Genomic DNA, 26,774 nt, shown 5'->3' on the forward strand with positions numbered 1-26,774 from the left:
AAATGATGTAGACGCGCATTTGCTGAATGTTGACAGTAAATGAGAAAGTATTTTAGCCTGATTGTTTGCCTTTTCTGTTACAAATTAGAGTTCTCAACGGGTCGGGTGACAAACCCGACGGGACCCGCGGGTTCGGGTCGAAAATATAATCAAATTACTCGGGTCGGGTCGGACCTCGGGCTTAATCTTTTCCGCTCAGTGAAAAAAAAAAAAAATTTTTTATTAATCATCGCTGCTGTTCACCGTAAAGAAAGTCTGCGTGTAACGTGCATCATGGAGAGGGGCGGGGGCGGACCTGACGCCGCTGTGTGCACGCCTTTAGCCTGGAGAGAAGAAGATGGAGTTGTTGAAAAGTAAACTTGCCGCAGGTGAATTCACCGTCGCTACTACAGCCTATTTATATATTTAAAGTTTATTGTTTCAGTTGTTTGTATTGTTAAAAGGCGTGAACATTAAAGGTTGATTTGAATTCCCGTCTGCTGGTCATGATAATACGCGTATGAGGAAAAAAAAATCTGACGCGGCGTCGGGCCGGGTTCGGGCAGATAATTCATGTTGATGTGTCGGGTTACATCGGGTCCGGGCTTTAAAAGCCACGGGCCGGGTCGGGTCGGGTTGTAATTTTCAGGCCCGTTGAGAACTCTATTACAGATAATATAAAAGCAAACGCTTTACTTTTTGCGCATACCATTTACTTTCTTTGTTTACCAGTTCTGTCTAAAGTATTAGATATGACTGACAGAGATCGTAAACTAATGAAGACGGAGAATGTGAGTGAGCGCTGTGTGATCAGCGCCGCCCGTCAAAATAAAAGTCCCACTTCCATCACATCGGCCAATCCGAAAAAAGTATCCGATATATCGGCCTTGGCGATTTATCGGTCGACCACTAGAAAGCACCCAACATCATAAAAGATTTCTCTCGCCCGGCTCATGGACTGTTTGACCTCCTACCGTCTGGGAGGCGCTATAGGAGTCTCCGGACCAGGACTAGCAGGTTTAGGAACGGCTTTTTCCCCACAGCTGTTCCCAAGCTGAACTCTACCCCCTAGTAACTCCATTGGAGTCCTCCATTCTACTCCACTGATGGACAGATGCACTTTGATGGACTTTAAAACAGAAACAGCCAGGAAGAGCCAGGACATTTTTTAATATAACTCCGATTGTATTCGTCTGAAAGAAGAATGTCATATACACCTATGATGGCTTGAGGGTGAGTAAATCATGGGCTGATTTAAATTTTTGGGTGAACTATCCCTTTAAAATGAAATGTGTAAGAGAACCGGTGTGTGTGCGGTTATCATGCGTGTGTGTGTGTGTGTGGGGTCGCGCTCACTCTGTAGTGCCTCTCGGGGTCCAGCGGGCCGGCCGTCTCCTGCAGAAGTGCGTACGCTCGCTGTAGCGCCTGGTACTCGCGGGTCAGCTGACGGAACCGTAGCTCCGCCTCCTCCCGGCAGAAGACCTGCCCGACAACACAAGCTGTCAATCACAGCTGTCAACACATCACATCATTTACCCATCCACTCTTATCAATCAGGATTAAACTAGTTTAGTAGTTCCTAAAAGTCAAAAACACTACTTCTTTGTTTGTCTGACCCATACATTGTGTATTATTGTGATATCTATATTTGCAGTGCAGGGCGAGTAATAATCTGTGTTTCCATTCACCTGTTTTTATGTGCATTTTGGGATATCGCATAAAAAAAACTGCTGAATGGAAATAGCAAGAAAAGCATTAATTTTTAAAATGTGCATTAAAAACAATGTCTTTTTAAACATTTATCCGATACAAAGACATGCACATAAACTATGATGGAAAGGGAATAAATCCCAGTATAGAGCTGGTAAGTCCCGCCCCTTCCGCTAACCCCACTGGACCTCTAGGTTGAAAAATCGTCAATGCAAGTGAATGTGAGAAAATAATTATTTTCTGGTCCCGTTTGAATTTTGCCATGAATGTGAACATATGTCGTCTGTGAATTTTTAATATCATTTTTCGTGTGAAGAATACTACAATTTAGCGGGTAGAAGTTTGATACGGTTAGACTTTGTGTGAGAGCACTTTGTGGACTACAACTCTTCGCTGCTTTCGACGCGTTTGATATACGAATCTGAAGAGAGAACAGCCCATTTGGTTTGAATGGTGACATTTGGGTACAAAACACACAGGCATCTCTAATCTCTCCACAGATGATCGCAGCTTTAGCACCGTGATTTGACAAGTGGAGGGAAATGTGTTATGGGGTGACGTCACATAGGCGACATGTAGTCTATCTCGTTATGTCTTTTCCACAACTGCTAGCCAAAGAATCATACAATATACTGTCAAACTCATAACATGAAAAATTATATTAAAAATTCACAGACAACATATGTTCACATTCATGGCACAATTCAAACGGGACCAGAAAATAATTATTTTCTCACATTCACTTGCATTGACGATTTTTCAACCTAGAGGTCCAGTGGGGTTTCATGGATGGACTTACCAGCTCTATGCGCAGCATAACCTCACGTGACTTTGCGTCAGCAGAGGCTGTGATTGGATGACTGGAATAACCAGTGGACCAATGGCGTCGCAGCATCTCTAATGTTGGTTTGGTGTTTCTGAAACGCCGGAGTCGAAGTGTGTGATCAGAATGATTTGCTTTAATTCCCTCCAGAAGCGTCTCACACACACGAGTGTGTTCCCGAACACCAGCATCCGAACGCCAGAGAACATGACAGCGTTTACTGTGTTTCGTCTGACGCTCGGAGACACACTCATTCATGATGGAGGGAAAACTGCCAGAGTGCAGAAACTTTCAGTTTATTATTGATATTTTGCTCCAGGAAGTGACGATGTTGTTCTCTTGAACACGTGGGATGGAAACGCTGCTTTATTCATAATTGTTTTATGCCATATTACAGTTTCGCACATGGTAAATTAACTTTAAACACAAAATGTTATTTTTATACAAGTCAAGTAAAATTTATTTGTACAAAGCAGCTTTTCAGAAAATCATGATATTAATGTTCATAACCTCATGCCTTAAAGATTAGAGCTGTACTATAATACAGTTTACATTCTGTATCGATACAAACAATCAAACAGTTGAGATTTGATATATAATATATATTGCTTATGTGAGTGTACTGTATGTTTGTGAGTAAAGTTGGATAATATATATTACAACCTTACATACAGAGCTGTCTGATAATACAGTTTACACAACAATATCACAGTCAGTAAATCTCATTTTGGAGATATTCAGCGAGTGCACTCTTCTTTAATGAGGAGCCGCACTACTGTTGAGGGTTATATACAGTTAATGACCCACTGCTCGTTATCCAGCTCTGCAGAACTAATGAACCAGAGTCAACAGCACATCTGACCAATCAACACGCCAGATTCACAGCCATGCTCTGAGGTAAACACACACTGCATGAACACGCAGAGCTCAGGTTCATCCGCTCAGATGTTCAGGTGTTATGTGGTGTACAGCGTGTTCTGGGCTGCTGAGTGTTTCTTACATATGATCTATGATTTTGTATCTATAGGACACAAAATATTATCATTTTACTCTGTACTGCATTATTCCTGTCTGTCGAACAAAAGTGCAGGGCTTGTTTAAATCACTAATACTGAATATAAACAATAGTAATAGTGATGATTGCATAAAAACAACGGGATTTTGAAAGTGAGACAAAATAATTATTAAATAAATTCTCCGAAAGATTGATCGATAGTACAATAAAATATGAATTAAGAGAGGTGAATATAAGTACACTACTGTTCAAGAGTTTGGGGTCAAGAGATGAAAGACTTTAACACTTTTATTCATCAAGAACGCATTAAATTGATCAAAAGTGACAGTAAAGACATTTATAATGTTAAAAAAAGATTCTATTTCAAATAAATTCAGTTTTTTTTACTTTCTGTTCATCAAAGAATCCTGGAGAATAAAATGTGTCACAGTTTCCACAGAAATATGAACTGTTTTAAACACTGATAATAATCATAAATGTTTCTTGAGCATCAAATCCTCATATTAGAGTGATTTCTGAAGGATCATGTGACACTGAAGACTGGAGTAATGATGCTGAACATCAGCTTTGATCACAGGAATAAATTACACTTTACTGTATATTCACATAGAGAACAGAATAATATTTCACTGTTTTTACTGTATTTTTGATCAAATAAACGCAGCTTTGCAGAGCAGAGGAGACTCAGACTCATTAGAGATGCTTGAGTGTGTTACATCAGCTAGTGAAGTAAATCATGACATACGTCCTCGAGGTCCTCCTCGGGTGTAGCGGGGGTGTGATCTGTGTTATATGATGTCAGAGACGACGTCTCAGAGTCGACAGATTCTTCATCAAATCCAAAATATGTCTCCACAACATGCCTCTGAAAGACAGAATATACATGTCTTCATAAATCACTCAATAACTCTAACACAATATGAAGCAAACGAGACGTGGGATGACCCGTTTCTGAACCTTTTTTTCAAGGATTTCCCATGTTACTCATGAAATCAGAGGTCCCTCAGATGTGTCTCTTACCATCGTGTTTGTAGGTCATCTCCTGACAGCCGGAGAAGTACAGACACACCAGCGCACACAGACACAGGAACATGGAGAGATACAGCACCAGCAGAAAGTACTCGCTCATACTGAACGGGTCTAAGCACACCCCCCGAAATACACTCGCCCCAGCATCATCTTCCCCAGCAGATGTGTGTGTGTTTCCCCAGCGTTCTCAGATGTGTGTGTTTCCTCAGCGTTCTCAAGCACAGTCGCAGATGTGTGTGTGTGTTACGCCAGTGTCGGATGAGTTTATAGTCACGTCTGCTGACTCCACCTCCTTAGCAACACTTCTGGAGAACCAACAACTAAACCTGGTCACCATCACAACATCAGGTCCGCACGCAAACTTACCTCGCTATTCATCTCATATATTCAGGACATCCTCAAACGCTCCCAAGATTTCTCTTCTTCTCTTCAAGGTTTTGTCATTCTCAGGACACAATTTTGTACCCAAATTATAGTACGTAAATCCAAACACACACACACAGACTCAGGGATAGTGACATCTGCATACATAGACTTTTTAGTTGAGACTTTTTAATGTGGTTTTTAGTTGTTTGGTTTAGTTGTTTTTGACTGTTGTGACCCTTTAGACAAGAAGAGAAATCTGGAGAATGCCTGAGAAAGAAAAGAGAAAGCGAAGGTCTCGAGAGGCCAATTACTGTGCGGTGCTCGTCAGAGGAGAGCGTTGCTTAGAGACAGAGTCCGTACAGAGAGGAGAAGTCACCCGAGCGAAACTTCCACATGTGGATGAAGAGCAGTTTCTGAGGATGAGCTCACCTTGGGCAACTTGATGTTTTTCCTCCGGTTCTTCTTGTTGATTATCAGCCTGTCCCGTTCCTGAAAGCACATCCAGACATCACATTAAACACACACACACACATCTCAGAGTCGTCGCTCAGCGCTAGTTTCATTTCACATTGGATCAGAATGAGTGTCACATTTCAAAAGTTTGGGGTCGGTAAGATTTGCTGTGTTTGGAGACGTCTCTCAGGGTACGTTCACACGACAGCGATGTGCTAAAACTGAAAAAGCTTCCGGCGTTCGCACGGATCAGCGGCTGTTCTCGCTGTATTCTGCTGCCCGGCCAGTAGATGGCGATCTCACTTCATAAAGAAACACTATACACACCGATAGACTGAACACGTCACACGCATGACGTCACCGTTTTCACATACTCACGTTTTTGCAGTTTACACAGACAATAACGGTATACTTTGAAGCCCGTTTTCAAAAGTTTGTGTTTTCAGTTCCCCAAAACGCCGTTTCTGTTTTTATTCGTGTAAACGGCCCTTAGGCTGTCTCTGTATTAATCTGGATACATCATCTGGAAACCACATCTTGTCCTCTGTTTCTCCGTCGACACAGACTGTGAAAACGCCGCCGTGGACGAATGTGAAAGCGTGTTGTGGTGTTGTAGTGAGCACTGTGGTGTTTGAAATCAATGAGGCACGTTTAGTCATGTGATGTGCGGACAGATATCTATGTTTATACTGGCATGTGCTGTTCGCTTTATTATATCATCCCAGCGGGCTTTGATTACCTTCTACACGCGTGCAGTAAGATGATTTAAGCGTCTTCCGATGTTTCAGTGTGGACGAGAAACATATGGAAAAGGTTTGGAAACGCTAGTGTGGAATGAAACTTACTAGTATAAATGTAGTTTTATGCTCACCAAGACTGCATTTATTTAAAAGTCGTACTGTCACGTTCTGACCCCAAACTCTTGAAGATTGTGTTTCCCCGACACCGCTCTGTCGTTGGGAATACTGTAATATCAGCATGTGTGTAAACAGAAGTCATGAGGGAGGGGAAGAGAAGATGAGGCTGTAATTCATTTCTAATTAGGCTTTGTCTTAATGAAGAAAACAAACTAATTAACAGACACAGCGCTGATTACCAAACACAAGTAATTACAGGGCAAGGCCAATTAGGGAATGAGCACAAACACAGACACGCATTATAAAGCTGAAAACCAGGCCAGGACACAGAATCTGAATGTGGAAATACACACTACACACACTACACGACTCTTAAAACACTAGGCATCATACACTCGCAGTTTGTAACTAGTTCCAGAGGAAAACCTGGGCATCAAACACTAAACGACTGAGGATCACAGCACACACTACCAGACTTTCCAACAGAACACACTCACGCAGAAACACATGCTTTGTTGCTCGAAGTCGTGTGACAAATCAAAACAATATGTGTTCGAAACAAAATCAGCTTAAAACAACAAACAAGCTAAAAAAAATAATAATAATCTGTGAGCATCATAAACTACGCGATTTTCTGTGAAATCTGCCAACTCAAATCTGCAGTAACTAGCGTCCACTTGTCCTGACTGTAAATCCCGTGCAGTGTATTCCAGACTTTACTGAGTGCTTATTATGGAAATGTTCATTTGCTTAACCATTTCTACTATCTTTATTAACCAATAGCATCATAGCCTCACTTTCCATTAGCAAATCAAATCATGAGGGATAAAATCTAAATTATTTCCCAGGTTCACACACAAATGCATGAATATGGAAGGTAAATATGTTGTGAATCAGGTTCGTGTTCACTCCACTGCTCTCGGTGAACTACTCAAGCATGGGGTGAGCTCAACATGCGCGCACTGAGACGCACCTGCGTGAGCTCGTCTATGGCGCCGCGCTGCTCGCTGATTTGCAGGCGCAGATACTCGAGCTCCTGCTGCTCGTGGGTTTGACTGAGGTCCGTCAGAGAGGTGTGTCTCTTCAGGACGCCCGGCTGCGGGTTCTGATGAGATTTCTCCTTCTGTGGAAACACAGGGAGAGGGATTTACTCCACAAGATCAGTACAGTACAGTACGGGCTAAACGATGAACGAATATTATTCTGAATGCCGCTTTTCTCAACACACCTGTTCTGCGTTCTCTCTGCTGAGCGCCTTCAGCTTGTCCTCCATGCGCTGGAGAGTCTGCTGCAGCTCTTCATTCTTCTTATTCAAGCGTTTATTCCTCTCCATGAGAGGCTTCATCTCTCCGTCGGTTTCCCGCACTCGTTTCAGCTGTGCGACAGAGAGAGAGAGGCGGATCTACAGACAGGCCTAACAGAACACACGGCTTACTGTGATTCCCATCATCACTAGGAGCCTATCCGAAGACTTTTCAAACAGATATTAACAACAGTAAAAAGTGTTTTGAGAGTAAATAAAACTAATTTAAGAACATTGGTTCTACACTGTAAAAAAATTGTAAAGGTTGTAAATAAAATGATTATTGGAGTATATTTTACAAGATGTTTTATTTCAATCATTTTCATTCAAAATGTCACGTTTAATTCAATGTGTTAATTGTCATTTCTTTGTAATTATTTGTGAAATTTACTAGCAATTTCTGAGGGAAAATTGTTCCAAAGTAATTCCTATGCCATTTTTTTCAGTGTAGTGATTGACAGGTCAGCAGGGGGGGAAATGCTAAATGCAAAAACTAAAATACAAAGAAGTGTATAATCATTCATTTTTATCAGCGGATCAAAAATGCTTTGCATATCTTTTGTTGCTGATGTCAAACTAAAAGGGCAAGATTTACAAACAACTTGCTCCAGCGCAAACCCTCTTCTGCGGTTAAAAACTACTGTCAGGATTTACTAAAGACACACAGTGGAAAATCAGCGCTGAAAAGGCGTGGACAGGGTTATTTTTGCAGCTGACCTTATTGCATATGCATCTATAGGAGTTTTCCTTTCAGATGCAAAATTTATGTGAGGAGGAATAATCATGTATTGTTTGTTTGATGCTAATTCTATAATAAAAAGAAAGACTGATTAAACTAAATAACAGTCTGTGCTTGCAAAGATAACATGGCTGTAAAAGTTTATGTTCAGTTATTTTGCTTCCTCTGTCACGCAACAGATGGAGACAAGACAGGTAAGTAGCAAACAGATATATTTTATTTGCAGGTATCGAAGAAGCAGCAGGAGAGATGAATGCGTGAGTATCAAGCAGTCTGATGATTTGGTGAAACTTAGCTTGCAGGTAATAGAGTTCTTGGGTTCTTTGTCTTGCAGATGTGGCGGATGACATTAGTGGATATGGAACAGGACCATGGTAGGAGGTTGCAGGAGGTTTAGCACAAGAGGACAGCAAACGAAGAAGACAGGTTGATATCTCAGGTGAGACGAACAGGTAGGGAGTCTGTGAACGTTGGTTGGTAACGACGAGACCAGACAACTGAAGTGTGGATGGAGACTGCTAGTTAAAGGGAGTGCTGGTGATTAGATGCAGGTGCAGAGAGTCAGTCTTCCGGTGACTGTGAACTGAGTGATGCAGTGTGTGTTGAGTGGCTGGTGATGTGGAAGATCCTGTGAGAGTACTCGTGGTCTCAGGGAGTTTTGGGCATACTTGTTCCAGGGGAGGAAACGGCTCCAGCTGTCTTATAGTTGGTGGCAGTAGGACTTCAGGTATCTCCTGATCTCCTGGATCTTACGCTCAGTCTGGCCTCTTGTTTGCGGGTGGTATCCTGACAAAAGGCTCAAGAAGACCCCCAATAACCTGAAGACGGCTTGCCAGACTCTGTAAATTAATTGGGGGTGTCTATCTGATACCATGTCCTCCGGGAGTCCAAAATGACGGAATACATGCTGGAAAAGCAGTTCAGCGGCCTCCAGTGCTGTGGGCAGGCCCTTCAGGGGTATCAGTTTGCAAGCTTTGGGGAAGCGGTCAACTACTACGAATACACAGGTGTTGGAGTTAGAAGAGGGTAGATCCGTCATAAACTCGATTTCCACATGGGACCAGGGTCTCTGAGGTATAGGTAGTGGGAGCAGCTTTCCCTCCGGGAGCCTTCGTGGTGTGTTGGTTATGGAACAGACTGAGCAGCCCTTCAACTATTGGGAGATGTCCTAGGTCAAGGTGGGCCACCAGTAATGATTTTAAAGAAGCGAGAGGGTTCTCTGGCTGCATGGGTGTCTAGAGCCCAGAGAGGTGTGTGCTGAGTCCATGAGGAACGGATGAAGGGAAGAAGGAACATATATTCGTTCCTCATGACCTCCCGGCAGAGCAGTTTCAGAATGAGTGGCTTGGGCGATTTGGTCATCGAGGGCCAATATGATGGGACGTACGATCATGGCTGGAGGGAGGATGGATTCTGGAGGAGATGGATCAGCTTCAGGATAGTGTAACCGGGAAAGAGCATCAGCTCTACGGTTGACGCGGAGGGTAAGTCACAATGAAATTGAATCTGGTGAAGAAAAGGGCCCATCGGGCCTGTCGAGGGTTAAGTCTCTTGTCATCGCGAAGGTATTCAAGGTTTCGATGATCTGTGATGACTTTAAACTAATGATTGGCTCCCTCCAGCAAGTGTCTCTACTCTTCGAGAGCTAACTTGATCACCAAAAGTTCTCGGTTATGAATATCATAGTTACGCTTCGCTGGCGACAGCTTTTTGTAAAGGAAGGCACATGGATGGAGTCGTGGAGGGTCACCCTACCGCTGGGAGAGCACAGCTCCTACCCCAGTAGTGGAAGCGTCTACTTCAACTATGAATGGAAGATCAGGGCGGGATGGACCAGGATAGGAGCTGTGAGGAAGGCTTGTGTGGCTGGCGGGTTCCAGGACAGAGACTTGGGCCAATCTTTGAGTAGAGATGTGAGTGGAGAAGTGATGAGGCTGTAATTGTTGATGAAATGTCAGTAAAAGTTAGCAAATCCAAGGAAGTATTGTAACTGTTTAAATGAAGACATTAAGGGCCAGACAAGGATGGTCTCCACCTTCTTCTGGTCCATCTGGATACCATTATGGTCAATGACATACCCCAGTAAGTGGATGGAAGATTTGTGGATCTCACACTTTTCAAGCTTGAGATAAAGTTGGTGCTCTCTCAGCTTTTGTAGGACCTGCGTGACGTGTTGGCGATGTAGACGAGTAGATGGGAATATCGTCGACGTAGATGATGGTGAACTGGAGGAACTCCCGGAATACCTCATTCCTGTATCCCTCAAATACTGAGGGTGAACTGGACAGTCCATACGGCATCACCAGATATTTGTATGGGCCTGAGGGTGTTACGAAGTCTTCCATTCATCACCCTCACGTATTCGAATGAGGTTGGCATTTTCACCCCTTGTCCCGCACGTCGCATATTGAGAAAAAGTCCCACATTTTCATCAGTCTGTTGGTTTTTAATGATCATATTAAGAAAACATTTTTTACCGTTTTAAGAAAGCATTTTATTTATTATTTTTGAGGCGTAGTTTTTCTCTATATTTACCAGCGCTTCGTCAGAAGTACAAATACAACAGCCGTTTTCTAAATCCTATCCAATGGTTGAAAAGAAAGGAGTAAACACGGTCACTAGTGTGTTGTGACAGCTGTCAATCAAAATGTGGAGATTCGTTCCATGTCAGAAAACAAATGGATAATTCGGTACATAAAATTTTTAATTTAACAGAATTGATCAACTTGTGGTTGTTTTAATCCACATCCTTTCTACAAATATGAAAGTTTTTGGTTTAATATATTCTTAATATATAAGACTGTCAATGAACTAATTTCATGTTTTATATATTTTTTTGTTCATTATTTATTTTGTTGGCTTTTAGTTGGACTTATAGTTATAATAGTGATCTGCATGATGCCTTTGGGCTCAGTGATGTTGAATTTAAATGACATTTAAAATAAAGACATGTTATGTTACACTGTGAAGTGATGATGTTTTCTGGAAGGGACTAAAGAACAAAGTATTTTATCAGCTGAAAGGCAGAATACAAATGTTTTTATTAAGTTAGATAAACATTATATAACAGTTTCAGGTTATGTTTTAGTGTTGGTAACATGTCCCACATTGTCCCACACAAACTTATAATCGTCCCACATTTGGTTTGTTTGATGGTGGTCACCCTGGTGTAGATGGTCTGATGAACTGCTGTTATCTACACCTCCACGGCCTCGGGATGGGCAGCGGGTGGACCTGTGTGGAGCAGCAAGGTGATCGCCTGGAGATGTGAAACGGGCAGTCTTGAAAACAGGAATCACTGAAGGATCTCTCCGGAGTGTGTTGAGACATCCATGGGCTGATGATATCCACGGTTGAACCTTCCAGCACCATGAACCGTGGGGAGAAATGACGAATGACACAAACGAGCTGGTAGCTGGACCCCTGTCGTTCCAGACTGACTGTGCCCACTCCAGCTCTTGTCCACAGAGCAAGGAGATCATGAAAGCTCATTTTGAGCGATCAGTGATGAATGATTGAGGTTGCATCTCAAAGTAGAGCGAACACTGATGTAGGAACCGCTGCAATCCTCCGCCTCGCCGGTGTGTGTCGCTGGGCAGGCCATGGGACCGGCAGAGGCAGTCAGTGAAGAAGACGGTGTGAGTGGCAGTGACTGAAAATATGTTTATCTCACAATTGCATTTTTTTTTTGTTCACAATTGCAAGTTATTAATTCTGAAAAAAATCTGAATTGTGGAAAAGTCGAAATTACCTTTTAGATTTTTTATTCAGTGTTGGAAACAAGCTATCTTATTAGATAAACTGTTAAACATTTGCACAAGGTTTTAGCTCAAGCTTGTTGTGTGTGTGTGAGTGTGTGTGTGTGTGAGTGTGTGTGTGTGTGTGTGTGTGTGTGTGTGTGTGTGTGTGTGTGTGAGTGTGAGTGTGAGTGAGTGTGAGTGTGCGTGAGTGTGAGTGTGTGTGTGTGTGTGAGTGAGTGTGAGTGTGAGTGTGCGTGAGTGTGAGTGTGCGTGAGTGTGCGTGTGTGTGAGTGTGAGTGTGAGTGTGAGTGTGCGTGAGTGTGAGTGTGAGTGTGCGTGAGTGTGAGTGTGTGTGTGTGTGAGTGTGAGTGTGCGCGAGTGTGAGTGTGTGTGTGTGTGTGTGTGTGTGTGTGTGAGTGTGCGTGAGTGTGTGTGTGTGTGTGTGTGTGTGTGTGTGTGTGTGTGTGTGTGTGTGTGTGTGTGAGAGTGTGTGTGAGTGTGCGTGAGTGTGAGTGTGAGTGTGCGTGAGTGTGAGTGTGCGTGAGTGTGTGTGTGAGTGTGAGTGTGAGTGTGCGTGAGTGTGAGTGTGCGTGAGTGTGTGTGTGTGTGTGTGTGTGTGTGTGTGTGTGTGTGTGTGTGTGTGTGAGTGTACCAGTTCGTTCCTCTCGTCTGACAGCAGTGTGTTCCTGTCCTCCAGCTTCCTGATGACGGCCTGCAGCTCCGCGATCTTCAGCTGGAACCGGCGGACGTCTCTCTCTTCCACTTCCTGTGAACGGAGGAACATGCTTTATTGTGTGATGGTGTGTAGGAAAAGGTCTCTGACACGTTACTCATGTTCATGTTCCCGTTTCTGATCCCAGAACACACCTGGCTGATGGCGGAGTCCGTGTTTTCCCCGAGGGAGGGCACCAGCTCTCTCTTCGGACTCCCATGATGCCGCTCTGCTTCCACTCTCTGCAGCAGCAGCCGCTGAGTCTGCCCCGCCTGCACTCCCAGCTCTCGCTCCAGCGACTGCACCACGCGGTCCCTGCTCTTCAGCTCCTCCATCTCACACACACACACACACACACACACACACACACACACACACACACACACACACACACACACACACACACTTCACTACAAAATAAAAACAGCCAAGGCACAGTATAAAACTGGTCCAACATGCCAGTTAGTAACTGACTGAAATGGAAATATTAAGAAATGTTTTGCTTTGGGTAAAAAAACATTTCTCATGTATAAAAAAATGTTTTGTCAAAAGGGAAAAAAGCTTCTGAATACAGCAGGAGTTTGCTGATGAAAGCACTAGCAAGCCTCATTCAGTTGCATTAGTATTGGTGTGTGGTCAGACAGGCCCGTTTCTGAGTGTGTGGAGGATGTGACTGTTGTTAAGAAAACCATCATACGCGCCAACCACAAACCCTGGTTCACCAGAGGCACAAACGCTCCTGAAAGCACGTAATGCTGCATTCAAGTCTGAGGACAAAGAAGCTCTGAGACTTGCAGGAACCAGTTTGAATCGGGGTGTGAGAGCAGCAGAGTGTGTGTATGGACAGAAGATTCAGAGTTAACTCTCTGACAAGATCCTCTGCTCCAGTTCACAAACGGCCCTTCCGGCGGGTCTAACAGCACAACTACTGGTGTTAGGATCTCAGGCAGAAATTAAACAGCTTTGAGGTCATTACTAGTGATGCACTGATTTAGAAACTTTGGCCATACACTATTGTTCAAAAGTTTGGTGTCAGTAAGATTTAAATAAATAAATAATTTACTACTTCTATTCAGCAAGGACACATTAAATTGATCAAAAGTGACAGTAATTTGTAATGTTACAAAATATTTCTATTTCAAATAAATGCAGCTCTTTTCAACTTTCTGTTCATCAGAGAATCCTGGAGAGTAAAATGTGTCACAGAAATATGAACTGTTTTCAACACTGATAATAATCATAAATGTTTCTTGATCATCAAATCCTCATATTAGAGTGATTTCTGAAGGATCATGTGACACTGAAGACTGGAGTAATGATGCTGAACATCAGCTTTGATCACAGGAATAAATTACACTTTACTATATATTCACATAGAGAACAGATGATTTACATTAGGAATAATATTCCACTGTTTTACTGTATCTTTGATCAAATGCAGCCTTGATGAGCAGAAGAGGCTCTTTCAGAAATATATATTTTTTAAAATCACAGTATCTGTTAAATATTACTGTATATTCAAAGATAAGCTTTTGGTTTGGCCAATACATGGTGCATACCAATAACACATTTATAACACAACTTTATTAATGGCCACCAGATCTACATCTCTCTTTTCATCTCTCTGATGTCTGTCCAAGGCCTTTTTATAAGGTTGCTAAAATCAAATTGGTGCAAAAAACTAAAAACGTCGATTTGCTGTCCGTTACTGTTCACGAGAAGCACTGCTTGAGACATATAATGATAGGTATAAAAAATGAGATATAAGATTGTATACTTTAACAAGGCTTAAAGTTCAGCTGTTTAAAAGGTGACTCATTTGATGGTGTTTTTGAATGTTTTCTTCTATTCAAGCTTAATATGTAGATCAGTGTTAACTGAAGGTGAGAGGTTGGACGAGACTGTTTGTCTGGTCAAATGGCAGAAGGGAAACAGCCATCTTCCACTGTTCAGTGTGGTGTGTCTCGTCTGACCTTTGACCCTGATTCAGGCAAGGCTTGACCCGGAAACGTGCATTAAATCTTCTAAAAATCCATTGTTTTTAGTGTGGAAAACTAAAACTTTGCATATGGATTACGATCATCAAAATACACATAATTTATTTTGTTTCATTTATTATTATTATATCATCATTTATTTTCAAAATTATTTTTTAAAAGTTATGACCATTTAAACTAAATTGTTACACCTTTCACTTTCAGGTGAGTTGTAAGTGTGGCATTACACATGAAATTATGCTCATTTATTAATTCCTTTTTTTTACATCTATGAGTTAGATTTGTCTCAAAAAATACTATATTTAGCCTCTTTCCTGAATCTCTCACACACTTTCAGGACTGAATTCTGTTGGTAAATTTGAAAAAGACACTATAAATAGAAAAATCTAATTAACTGACATAACAAATAAACTACATCTAATTAACAACAGGCCAAGGTTGTGTAGAGCAAAAGGTCAAAGGCCAATAGTCTAAATGTGAGACAGTGTTTAAAGAGAAGGCCACACGTCCCTCTGCTGCCCCCTAGTGATGAGCACTGCACACTAGCACTGCTGATCAGCTTCACACCTCAGAGTGAAAGCATGTTAATGTACAATTATTATATTTTGTTTAAAAACATTTGAGTTGTTTATGTTGTTTTGTTAGAAAAAGAATATGTCGTTTTTCTTGCATCACAGTGGTTTGCCATAGTTCTTGTAAAACTTGAAATTGCAAAGAATTTCTCTTTTTTTATATAATAAAAAGGGGTGTAAATGTATAACAGTTAAACACTGACATTTTTGCAAATTCACAAGTTACTGCTCTGATTGGTCAGATGGTCCAGTCTGTTGTGATTGGTCTACTGTGCTCTGATTGGTCAGATGGCCCAGTCTGTTGTGATTGGTCTACTCTGCTCTGATTGGTCAGATGGTCCAGTCTGTTGTGATTGGTCTACTCTGCTCTGATTGATCAGATGACCCAGTCTGTTGTGATTGGTCTACTCTGCTGATTGGTCAGATGGCTCAGTCTGTTGTGATTGGTCTACTCTGCTGATTGGTCAGATGGCTCAGTCTGTTGTGATTGGTCTACTCTGCTGATTGGTCAGATGGTCCAGTCTGTTGTGATTGGTCTACTCTGCTGATTGGTCAGATGGTCCAGTCTGTTGTGATTGGTCTACTCTGCTGATTGATCAGATGGCTCAGTCTGTTGTGATTTGTCTACTCTGCTCTGATTGGTCAGATGACCCAGTCTGTTGTGATTGGTCTACTCTGCTGATTGGTCAGATGGCTCAGTCTGTTGTAGTGTTGCACGGTGTACCGATACTTCAAAAGTATCGCGATACTCGGAAATTAAAAACGTCACGATACCTAAATTTATCAGTATCGATACTTAAAAAAAAAAAAAAAAAAAACGCCTCCCTATGAACGTCTGTATTTTTTTCCTGACGCACGCAGCAAAGAACCTGTTGCTGTCAGTGTCATGTGACAAAACACTACAGCGAGATGGCTGCATGTGCGAGCACAAGTGGTCCACGACTCGTAGAAAAAGATGACGCGAGGAGTGACATATGGAAGTACGTTGCCTACCTTGCTCTGTTGCACGGTGCACCCATACTTCAAAAGTAAATCGGAAATTAAAAACGTCACGAGTCCTTAATTTATTAGTATCGATACTTCTAAGAATGACCGCGTTCCAGATGGCCGGCGACACACTGGCTGCGTGTCGTGTCCGTTTTTATTTCGGCTCCCATGTTAACTGCCTGCGTGACACGCGCGTCTGGGCGCAGCTCGAGAGACGTGCGGAAAACGCGTCCATGCTAGAAATAGAAGCGTGTTGGAAGCGTTTCCAGGCAAAATAGAATAGGAAAAGATGTTTCTATGTCATTTTGACACGAATACATATTAATAAATGACATTTTGATGTTTGAAAGTTTTGACATAAATACAATAAATGTAATTTAAAAAAATATTATTGATTTTCAAATATTGCACCTCTGAATACAGAACGAATTATTCTGTAGCCTATTTTGCCGTCAACACTGCCGACGTTGTCTTTGCTGCTATATATTTATGTTTAACATGAAGTATGGGCCTTCCACAACTCTCTCCCCACGTCAAATATATCACCAATGTGGCTTTATCATATGTTACCAATATTAAACATTGTTTAATATAATCGCTGTTCATATTTTTATTCAAAGTTCAGAATCAAGATAAAGCTCTTACGTTTCTTATGATAAATGAGATAATGCTGCTAAATTTATATATTTTTTTACCTTGAATGTCATTGCTCTAATTTATTTTTTATATTTTGATATTTCATATTTTGTTCAAATGTTTAATATATCTGCTGTTCATATGTTCATTTATTAGTGTGTTATATGATTAGAATGTTGTCCCGGTTTTAAAATAAAGCACAGCAATGATATTTGAAAGTGTTTCTCCCTTTTCAGGAAAAGTATCGAAAAAGTATCGAAATCGCAATACTTGACTTGGTATCGGTATCGAAACAATAATTTTGGTATCGTGACAACACTAGTCTGTTGTGATTTGTCTACTCTGCTCTGATTGGTCAGATGGCTCAGTCTGTTGTGATTGGTCTACTCTGCTGATTGGTCAGATGACCCAGTCTGTTGTGATTGGGGAAACAATAACTTTATTTATGATTCACTTTGATCTTTTTTTGAAAACTTTGCAGACATTTTACATTCACAAAAAGCTCTATTACACTCTGCATGAAAGGGAATATCTAAAAAAGCCTACTCGGTTATGACTGTTTTATAAGCTCACGTTCGACATTCGTGTCTGCAGTTTTCGAATAGAGTATGAGCGTGAACTAACTTCATTCCTGCATCTTACCAGTCTCCGTATCTCCCTCTCGCTCTCGCGTTTGATCCTCTGGATCTCCTCGTGATGGGCCTGATGGGCGACTCTGAGATCGGCTGCTCGGGCCCGGTCCGCCTGCAGGGCGTTAGCGAGCGCCTCCTCCGCCTGCCTCCGCGAGGTCTTCGCCTCCTGCAGCTCCTGCGCGAGTCTGAGCTTCTCCGCCTCGTAGCTCCTGCGCACCTCCTCGCGCGCCTCCTCCTTCAGGGCGCTGCGCAGCTCGCTGCTGGCCCCGTCCCGTAACACACACACCAGCGCCTGCAGCCGGGCCAGCTCGGTGTCTCGGAGCCGGGCCCCCCGGGCCAGCTCCGCCTCGTGCTGCCGGGCCAGGCTCTCGCGCGCCGACGCCACCTCGCGCTGCTTCTCCTCGTGGAGCTTCACGCGCAGGTCGGTGAGAGCGACCGAGTGCTTGTGCTGCTCCGTCTCCCGCTGGGCCCGTAACTCCTGCAGGCGCTCCCGTAACTTACACACCTACACAACAACAGGTCCACATCAGCTTTTCATATCACGCTTCTCACAAGGGAATCTCCATCACTTCTTCAAGTCTGTGATAAGGATTTTTAAAAGCATTTTATAGAGATTTATGGGGCCGATTTCCATTTGTATGTCAGATACCAAGCTGTGAGTTAAACAATTATAGTTTTAAACATGCAAATGTCTCTTATTCATTTTAATCCATTTTTTATTTTCTTGTTTATTTTCAAGTTTTTCTTTTCCTAATCCATTTTATGTTCTTAAATGATTTCTCTTTAAATTAACTCTCTTTAAACCATTGTGTGAGAAGTGTGTTGTACAAACTCGTCTTGTCTAGAGTAAGGCATTATTAGAAAAAAACAAAAAGGTATATTCTCTATAAAAATGTCCATAGTTCTCCCATACCCTCATCTTGTTCTAACTTGGTATGTTTTATTATTTATTTATTTATTTTGCACTGGTTAGGGGTTTACCTGTAGTGGACTGCTAATCTGCTAAACATCTCCTAGTTTCACACTGACAGTCTGTTAACTAACTAACAGACACCCAGTACATACACAAACATCTGTTCAAACCGCACACGTCAAGGCATATATAAAACACTCAAGTCACATGACATAACCTTCAGTGTTTTCATAAGTTGTATAACCTCATGTATAACTAAACATGTACTTAGCTAAAGACAAACCTGAGCTATCTATCTCATCCGAGGTCAAACGTGAGGCGTGCTGTTTTCAGGCTGCATGTGTCTCAGTGTTTTAGTCTTACGTTGGCTTTATAACACAGATTTTATTTCCTTAGACTTGCATTACATTGAAACTTTTTCAGTATTTGGCACATATTCTCCAGCCTTTGTTTCCAGAGACGTCTTCATACTCAATATTTTATAACCTTCACGGTTTTATAATGGTTTAGAGAGAGGGATGATGAGCTGGAAGGAATGAAACGAACCAAACTGTGTAAAGCCATTGTTTCTGAGACTGATTTGGCCAGTTCCAGAGACATGTTTGCATCATTTGATTATGTAAAATAAATCCCTCTAATTCCATAAACTGCCACATTTGTCCTGGCGTTGCGACAGCGATCAGGGTGTGGAGCTTCCTCTGGCACATGCTGGATTTATGATTCATCATAAACAGGCAAACAGAACTGAAGCAGACAACTACCTAATTATTATTTTAATATCTGAATCTTTTTAGTTGTTTGTAGCACAAAGAATGCATGCAAATCTGATTTAAACCACATTCATATATGGTTTACAATCTGATTCAAGTTTTCAAAGCTGTATTTTAGGAATAGTGTTTCAGTCTAACTGTCAAATGTAAAGTTTTTATTATTAGAAATGCACTAGTGAATACATCATTACGTTATTTCTACATCATTACGCTATTTCTACGTCATTACGTTATTTCTACATCATTACATTATTTCTACATCATTACGCTATTTCTACGTCATTACGCTATTTCTACGTCATTACGCTATTTCTACATCATTGCGTTATTTCTACATCATTACGCTATTTCTACATCATTACGCTATTTCTACATCATTACGTTATTTCTACATCATTACGCTATTTCTACGTCATTACGTTATTTCTACATCATTACGCTATTTCTACGTCATTACGTTATTTCTACATCATTACGTTATTTCTACATCATTACGCTATTTCTACGTCATTACGTTATTTCTACATCATTACGTTATTTCTACATCATTACGCTATTTCTACGTCATTACGTTATTTCTACATCATTACGCTATTTCTACATCATGTTATTTCTACATCATTACGCTATTTCTACATCATTACGCTATTTCTACATCATTACGTTATTTCTACATCATTACGTTATTTCTACATCATTACGCTATTTCTACGTCATTACGTTATTTCTACATCATTACGTTATTTCTACATCATTACGCTATTTCTACGTCATTACGTTATTTCTACATCATTACGTTATTTCTACATCATTACGTTATTTCTACGTCATTACATTATTTCTACATCATTACGTTATTTCTACATCATTACGTTATTTCTACGTCATTACGTTATTTCTACATCATAACGCTATTTCTACATCATTACGCTATTTCTACATCATTACGTTATTTCTACATCATTACGTTATTTCTACATCATTACGTCATTTCTACGTCATTACGTTATTTCTACGTCATTACGTTATTTCTACATCATTACGTTATTTCTACGTCATTACGTTATTTCTACATCATTACGCTATTTCTACATCATTACGTTATTTCTACATCATTACGTTATTTCTACATCATTACGTTATTTCTACGTCATTACGTTATTTCTACGTCATTACGCTATTTCTACATCATTACGCTATTTCTACATCATGTTATTTCTACATCATTACGCTATTTCTACATCATTACGTTATTTCTACAGGTACGTCATTGCGCTATTTCTACATCATTACGCTATTTCTACATCATTACGCTATTTTTAGGTCATTACGCTATTTCTACATCATTACGCTATTTTTAGGTCATTACGCTATTTCTACATCATTACGCTATTTCTGTGAGTGTGCCTTCCCTCTCTCCTGTAGTGGGTGTGTGTGTGTGTGAGAGAGTGTGTGTGAGTGTGCCTTCTTTCTCTCCTGTAGTGTGTGTGTGTGTGTGTGTGCGTGTGTGTGCGTGTGTGCGTGTGTGTGTGTGTGTGAGAGAGTGTGTGTGAGTGTGCCTTCTTTCTCTCCTGTAGTGTGCGTGTGTGTGTGTGAGAGAGTGTGTGTGAGTGTGCCTTCTTTCTCTCCTGTAGTGTGTGTGTGTGTGTGTGTGTGTGTGTGCGAGTGTGTGTGTGTGTGTGTAGGATTGAAAATAGTCCAAGATATTTGAAATGAACAAAGACATTTGCTTTTACTGTTTCCACCCCCTCTTTCCACCACAAGGACCATGTAAAGGCACAGAGGGGCTGATAGTGATCTAGGCCTGTAGGATAAAATGTTTGTACTTTGGGGGTCGATGAATTGTCACACCTTTAGTACGGTGAGGGAAGTGTAATTATCTGATTGGTCAGTTTGAATGTCTCACATCTGGGTTTTGGTCACATGGTCAAGGAAAGAATAAAAGAAGATTGAAACTGTTGCTCTGTGTCTTTTTGGTGCTCTGGCTCTCTTCTTCTCTGGGTCACTCTCTCTTTACCTTCTGTTTTCTCTCTCTCTCTCTCTCTCTCTCTCTCTCTCTCTCTCTCTCTCTCTATCTATCTATCTTTCTATCTCTCAGGTAACATTTACATGCTGGGTAAGATTAATGGTATAAGTTATCATCATCTCATACATCTATTTTGTAACTATTTTAAGTGTAATCATAACCATATTTTGTCATTGAACCTTTTCAACTAATGTGCTAACTAGTTTTGATTAGGTATTGACTTTGAAGTGCTACAAATTGCAATACAGTACCATCACTCTCTACAGCAACGCTCTCCCACATATTTAGCTATTGTAACTGCGCTTATTTCTGTCGCTGGTATAAGTGGCAGTGGGTGGAATAGACAATAAATGTGCAGTTTTCTACCATCTTGCTAATAACTTTTCTTTAGTCATTCGGCAGTCTTGCAGCCTGAACCCCTGCAGGAGATCCACCCTTATACCCCTCTCCTGTAGTGTGTGTGGGAGTGTGTGTGTGTGAGTGTACCTTCTCTCTCTCCTGTAGTGTGTGTGTGTGTGTGTGTGAGTGTGAGTGTGTACCTTCCCTCTCTCCTGTAGTGTGTGTGTGTGTGTGTGTGAGTGTGAGTGTGTACCTTCCCTCTCTCCTGTAGTGTGTGTGTGTGTGTGTGTGTGTGAGTGTGAGTGTGTACCTTCCCTCTCTCCTGTAGTGTGTGTGTGTGTGAGTGTGAGTGTGTACCTTCCCTCTCTCCTGCTGCAGCTCGTTCTGTACATCGCTCAGTCTGCTCCTCAGCTCCTCATTGGCCTGTAGAGTCTCCGCCTCTGGCTTCCCGCGGCTCTTCTTGGGGGGCGGGGCTAAGGTGGGCGTGGTCGCAGCCATCCTCACAAACGAAGATCCTCCAGTCGAACCTCACGCCAGTCCTTCAGTGCCAGTGGAGACGGAGCCCAGCGCCGGCATCGTGCTCTTCTTCTGCTGGGAACAGAGAGAGTCGGTCAGTGTTCAGCTGTTCCTCTCGGTGAGAGCGAGGGTGTTGGCCTTACACACGCTCACGGACGACAGCTAACACCAACACACCCAAACACACACTCACAAACACTCACATGTGCCATTTGTTCACTGGAATTTGGCTCCTAAGTGTGGCGTGTGTGTGTGTGTGTGCCTCCATCTAGTGGAGCCTCATGGTACTACTTTACTACAGATGCAATGTATTTTTTATATCTACTCTTCAGCAGTGTGTGGACTGTCCCACTTGTTTACGCCGGACTACTGATCGCTGTTACGGGAATATTCCCGATGGAAATCCGACAACAATGTAATTCATCTCCTGTCGAAAGTAGTGAGACATTTCCTTTCAATCCTGACAGAACACTGATCAACTTACAGACACTCATTATGTCGTATGTATATCACATTTTGTGTCTGAAACTAAAGATGTGGAAATTTCCTCAAATAACAAGCCCTGGGCATGTAAACCAGAGAAAAGCTGTGTTAATGACAGGAGGGCTGCTTTCTGTACCGGTAATGTGAATTACAGTGTGAGAAAAGGAGACGTTTAAGGGGGGAAATTGACAAGGCAAAATTTGATTTTAAATATAAGATAGAAGGCACTTTTAAAGTCCTCCTGTAGTCAATAATTTTACACCTTAAAACTCATCTTTGATCACCAAAATCACATATTTAAAAGTTTTTTCCTTGAAAACAAAAAGTCTTCATGCCTTAAAATATCTTGAATGTAACTTGACACCCTTGCCTCATTTAGTATGCGCAGTTCTATGAATATGCAAATGAGCCCCGCCTCCACTCACTCACTCAGCTCAGAGATCCACTGGTTGACGATCACACGTTGATCTGATTGGTTACAAGGTAGTTTGTGACGTCAGAAACACCAGCGATTTCAAAGCGTGTTTTTGAGACTGTCTTTGGTTCACTGCAGTTTTAAGGAGGAAATACTCAGCAATGGAGTCGACTTATGAATTTACACATGGGTTGTCTTAAAGCAGATTAAAAACACCACATAGACACATAAACAACATTAAAAGCTGGATTTACACCACAGAGGGACTTTAACTGGTAATATAAGACAGGCATGGGAGGGATTAAACACATTACTGGGTAAAATCCAAAGAAAAGGCTGATCGCTCTGCAAGTAATAGTCAAGTAAATGTTTCTTAATGATTTTAATCATTTGTACTGTAGATTTGACACAGTGGAAGGCATGATGGAAAGTGATGAGATATGCAAAATCTCCCTGTAGAAACACCATTGGTCATCAATGCGGATGATGTCACTGCAAGTCTTGTAAAACTGAAGCCGAACGAGACGCTCTAAAAGCTCGTCTTCTTAAAGATTGTGCTCTCAACTAAAGGAGTTTCTTTCAGACTCGTGCACAGTGATAACACTATGGACGTCTCAATGATTAGGCCTGTGCCAAAAAAGGCAGGTGTAAGTATGCTAAATGATTTCCGGCTTATCGCAATAACTTCTATATTTTGTAAAAGCATGGAGTGAGTTTTAGCCAGTCATGTGACCTCCACTCTATTATCCGCTTTGCAGATTCATCGGCACCGATCGCTGATTTCTGGAACTATCGGTTATGTCTATTACACAGCACAAGAGCGCCCTCTAGCGCCCTAAATCAGCACTGCCACGCCTCTGCTGTTGGGCCTGGGACGCCACTCTGCACTGAGAGGAATCAGATGATCAGAGGTGGACAGTAACAAAGTACATTTACTTGAGTACTGTACTTAAGTACACTTTTTGAGTATCTGTACTTTACTTGAGTATTATTTTTTTCTGGAAACTTTTTACTTTAACTTCACTACATTTGAAAGACAAATATCATACTTTTACTCCACTACAATTCTGTCAAGATCCTTGAGTAGAAAGTAGTAATGTCAGTCAGGGCTTGCATTTTGGTTGGAAATGAAAGGCGGATTGACGTCAGAACACGACTGATGTTGGTTTCTGATGTCAACACGATTTTCGTTTTCAACCACAATACAACGTCTGTCCAACGTTGGAGATTAATGTCAATCCGGCGTTGGATTCTGACATCAACCTGATTTTCATTTTCAGCGTTGGGTTTGGTCTTCTAAATGCAAATTTTGTCATTGTTTTGGTGCACACTAGCTTATAGATAACAGTAAGGTTAACATACTAAAAGCCAAAAAAACTTTAAATAGGGCACTATTTGAGGGAACAGCCATTTGGGTGTCGGAAACCATTGTGGACGTTATTGAGTGACTTATTCAATCTCACATTCAATCCCACTACTGGAACTGTGCTCTAGAAATACATGTGATATTGATATGAGGGAAGGCAGGCATAGATTCAGAGGCATAAGGTACTGTAAGTATTACACACAACAATGCAACAATAATAAAACAATGCAATGACATTTACTTTTAAATACTTAAAGGAGACATATCATGCTTTTAAATTGTTCCTTTTTACATATAAATCATACATTTGTAGTCTATATAAAGCGGAACTGCAATGCTTGGGTCTGAATTCCTCATTATTATAGCTCCACAGGCCCCTTTTCTACCCCTTTTCTGATGTGCGTCTGAGAGCAACTCGTTTTGGTGCGGTCTCTTTAAATACAATTGAGACACTTCATACCCCGCCCACACTCGGTTCAACTCCACCCCGTTCGGCCATTTTTGTAGTTTGATAGCAGAGATACGATTATCTAGCGGCACAGAAACTTTTTATTCACACGTTATTAACAAAATGTCAACAACGGAAGACTTGTCCAGCCAGCCTTACATGTTCGAGCCAGAGTCGCAGCCGGAGCGAGATGAAAATGAAGACGACGAACCTGCAGAACAACGTCTTCATATGGATGTATCGCAATGGTGTGTTACTGTATTTACACATGAAACTTTGGTCTTCCGACCTTTTACCACCGTGTCGATTTATTTTGATTAATATGTGCGAGGGAGAGAGAGCAAGACAGCGTCTAGTTTGGAGACGGTGAAGTCTTGTTTACACTTTCGCCTGGCTCCGAAGAGAGAGAGTGAGCGCGCGCGACCGGGTCTCTCTCTCTGCTCGTTCTTTCAGTTAAACATGCGCCCTGTCACAAGCGCAGCAGTTCATCTACATTAGACGGTGTAATGAAGCGTGTGGGTTACTACATCCAACAACCGAACATTTTAACTTACCCTCTCGTAACTTCTGCATCCTTTAGCTTGGACTACAAAATTGCAGCGAGAAATAAAAATGGCGGATTGCTGGAAGTGTTGGGCCGGAAGTCAATGTCCTTATTTGGCAGTTCCGCTGCAAATACTGTGACGTAATAGTTCAAAAAACGTTATAGAGAACAGAAAAATCGGAACAGGTTGAAAAATATGACCAAAACAGAATATAAAGATATCAACGAAGCACCTGAAGAGAATAATTTCATCTTTTCTGTACTTCTAAACACAATGCATTTAAGGGCTAAAAAAGTGCATTTGGCATGATATGTCCCCTTTAAGTACTTTTAAAAACAAGTACTTCTGTGCCTTTTACTGAAGTAAAAATCGGTCTTTACAACTTTTACTTGTAACGGAGTAATATTTGACCAGTAGTATCTTTCACTCAAGTAAGGAAGTGTGTACTTTGTCCACCTCTGCAGATGATGATGAGACACTTCCGACAATGAACATGTACTACAGAACACATAAAATAACCAGTTTGTTGACTAGATGCAGTAAAGCGCTATACTTCAGCTTCCAAACACTTGGATATGTGCCTAACAATAGCACACATTTAGTTAGAGCGAGCGGCCGTGTAAAGTTGCTACTATTTCCACGTTACACCTGCAAACACACGCTTGAACGACCGCCGTGATCTGATTCTGGAAACTGGTCTTATAGTGTTGATATTTAAAGAGGGTCAGGGTTTCAGTGCCATTACATATGATTACAAACATGCTGTGGAAGTATTGTTCAATGTTACCTGTTAATTTCAACATTTACTACATTTATAAAACTAAAGTTTAGTTAACGCACTACAGTAACTAACATCAATGAACTGTGTGTTCACTTACACACTCACACTGACAAACACACTCACACTCTCACACACACGTCTCCCAGATGTCCAGGCCGTCTGCAGATACTGTGAGAAACATCAAAGTCGAGATCCAGAGGAAAACTGCAGGGGAATAAAGCCTCTTTACTGTGTTTTGCTGTTGCAAGTCGCTGGAAGTCAAATACAAAAAAACAAAACTATGAACTCTTTTCCTTAAAAACACACAGAGAAGAGAGAGCTTCTCATAAACATGCTATTTTAAGTGTTATAAAGCGACACCAGGGTTATTAATGTTTACATAAATTAGCTGTTAACCCTAAAAACAAACAAAAAAACGGAATAAAACTGAAATGAAAACAAATTAAACCTAAATACATGCATTTAAATAAAAACTAAAACTTATTTTTTTCAAGTAAAAATAAAGTCTTAATAAAGTCACAACAAAATCACTAAAATATAAACTGAAATTAAAATAAAAATATAACTGAAAACTAACAAACTATGATAGTATATAAATCACAGTAAAATCATGAAAATATGA

The 26,774-nt window shown here is 41.3% G+C and overlaps 1 protein-coding gene across 11 annotated transcripts in view; it reads right to left on the reverse strand.

The window, feature by feature from the left end:
• The window catches only part of jakmip1 (janus kinase and microtubule interacting protein 1), a 54,716-nt gene that overhangs the window by 20,663 nt on the left and 7,279 nt on the right, over nt 1–26,774 (reverse strand). For 6 of the 11 annotated variants that reach the window (XR_014608716.1, XR_014608717.1, XM_084132855.1 and 3 more), the window contains exons 2-10: nt 21,956–22,186; nt 17,561–18,055; nt 12,882–13,061; nt 12,667–12,780; nt 7,461–7,607; nt 7,206–7,355; nt 5,352–5,411; nt 4,273–4,392; nt 1,336–1,461 (exon numbers count right to left, since the gene is read on the reverse strand). Coding sequence is in view for 8 of the 11 variants with exons in the window: in XM_084132855.1 (XP_083988981.1) it covers nt 1,336–1,461; nt 4,273–4,392; nt 5,352–5,411; nt 7,206–7,355; nt 7,461–7,607; nt 12,667–12,780; nt 12,882–13,061; nt 17,561–18,055; nt 21,956–22,096 (1,533 nt within the window). In the remaining 3 variants the exon portion in view is untranslated. Of the gene's footprint in view, nt 1–1,335; nt 1,462–4,272; nt 4,393–4,547; nt 4,732–5,351; nt 5,412–7,205; nt 7,356–7,460; nt 7,608–12,666; nt 12,781–12,881; nt 13,062–17,560; nt 18,056–21,955; nt 22,190–26,275; nt 26,404–26,774 lie in introns of those variants that run through there. The other 5 variants (XM_084132854.1, XM_084132858.1, XM_084132853.1 and 2 more) reach the window with 4 other exon arrangements.

Source organism: Abramis brama (genome assembly GCF_963993115.1).
Source record: "Abramis brama genome assembly, chromosome: 13".
Lineage (NCBI taxonomy): Eukaryota > Metazoa > Chordata > Actinopteri > Cypriniformes > Leuciscidae > Abramis > Abramis brama.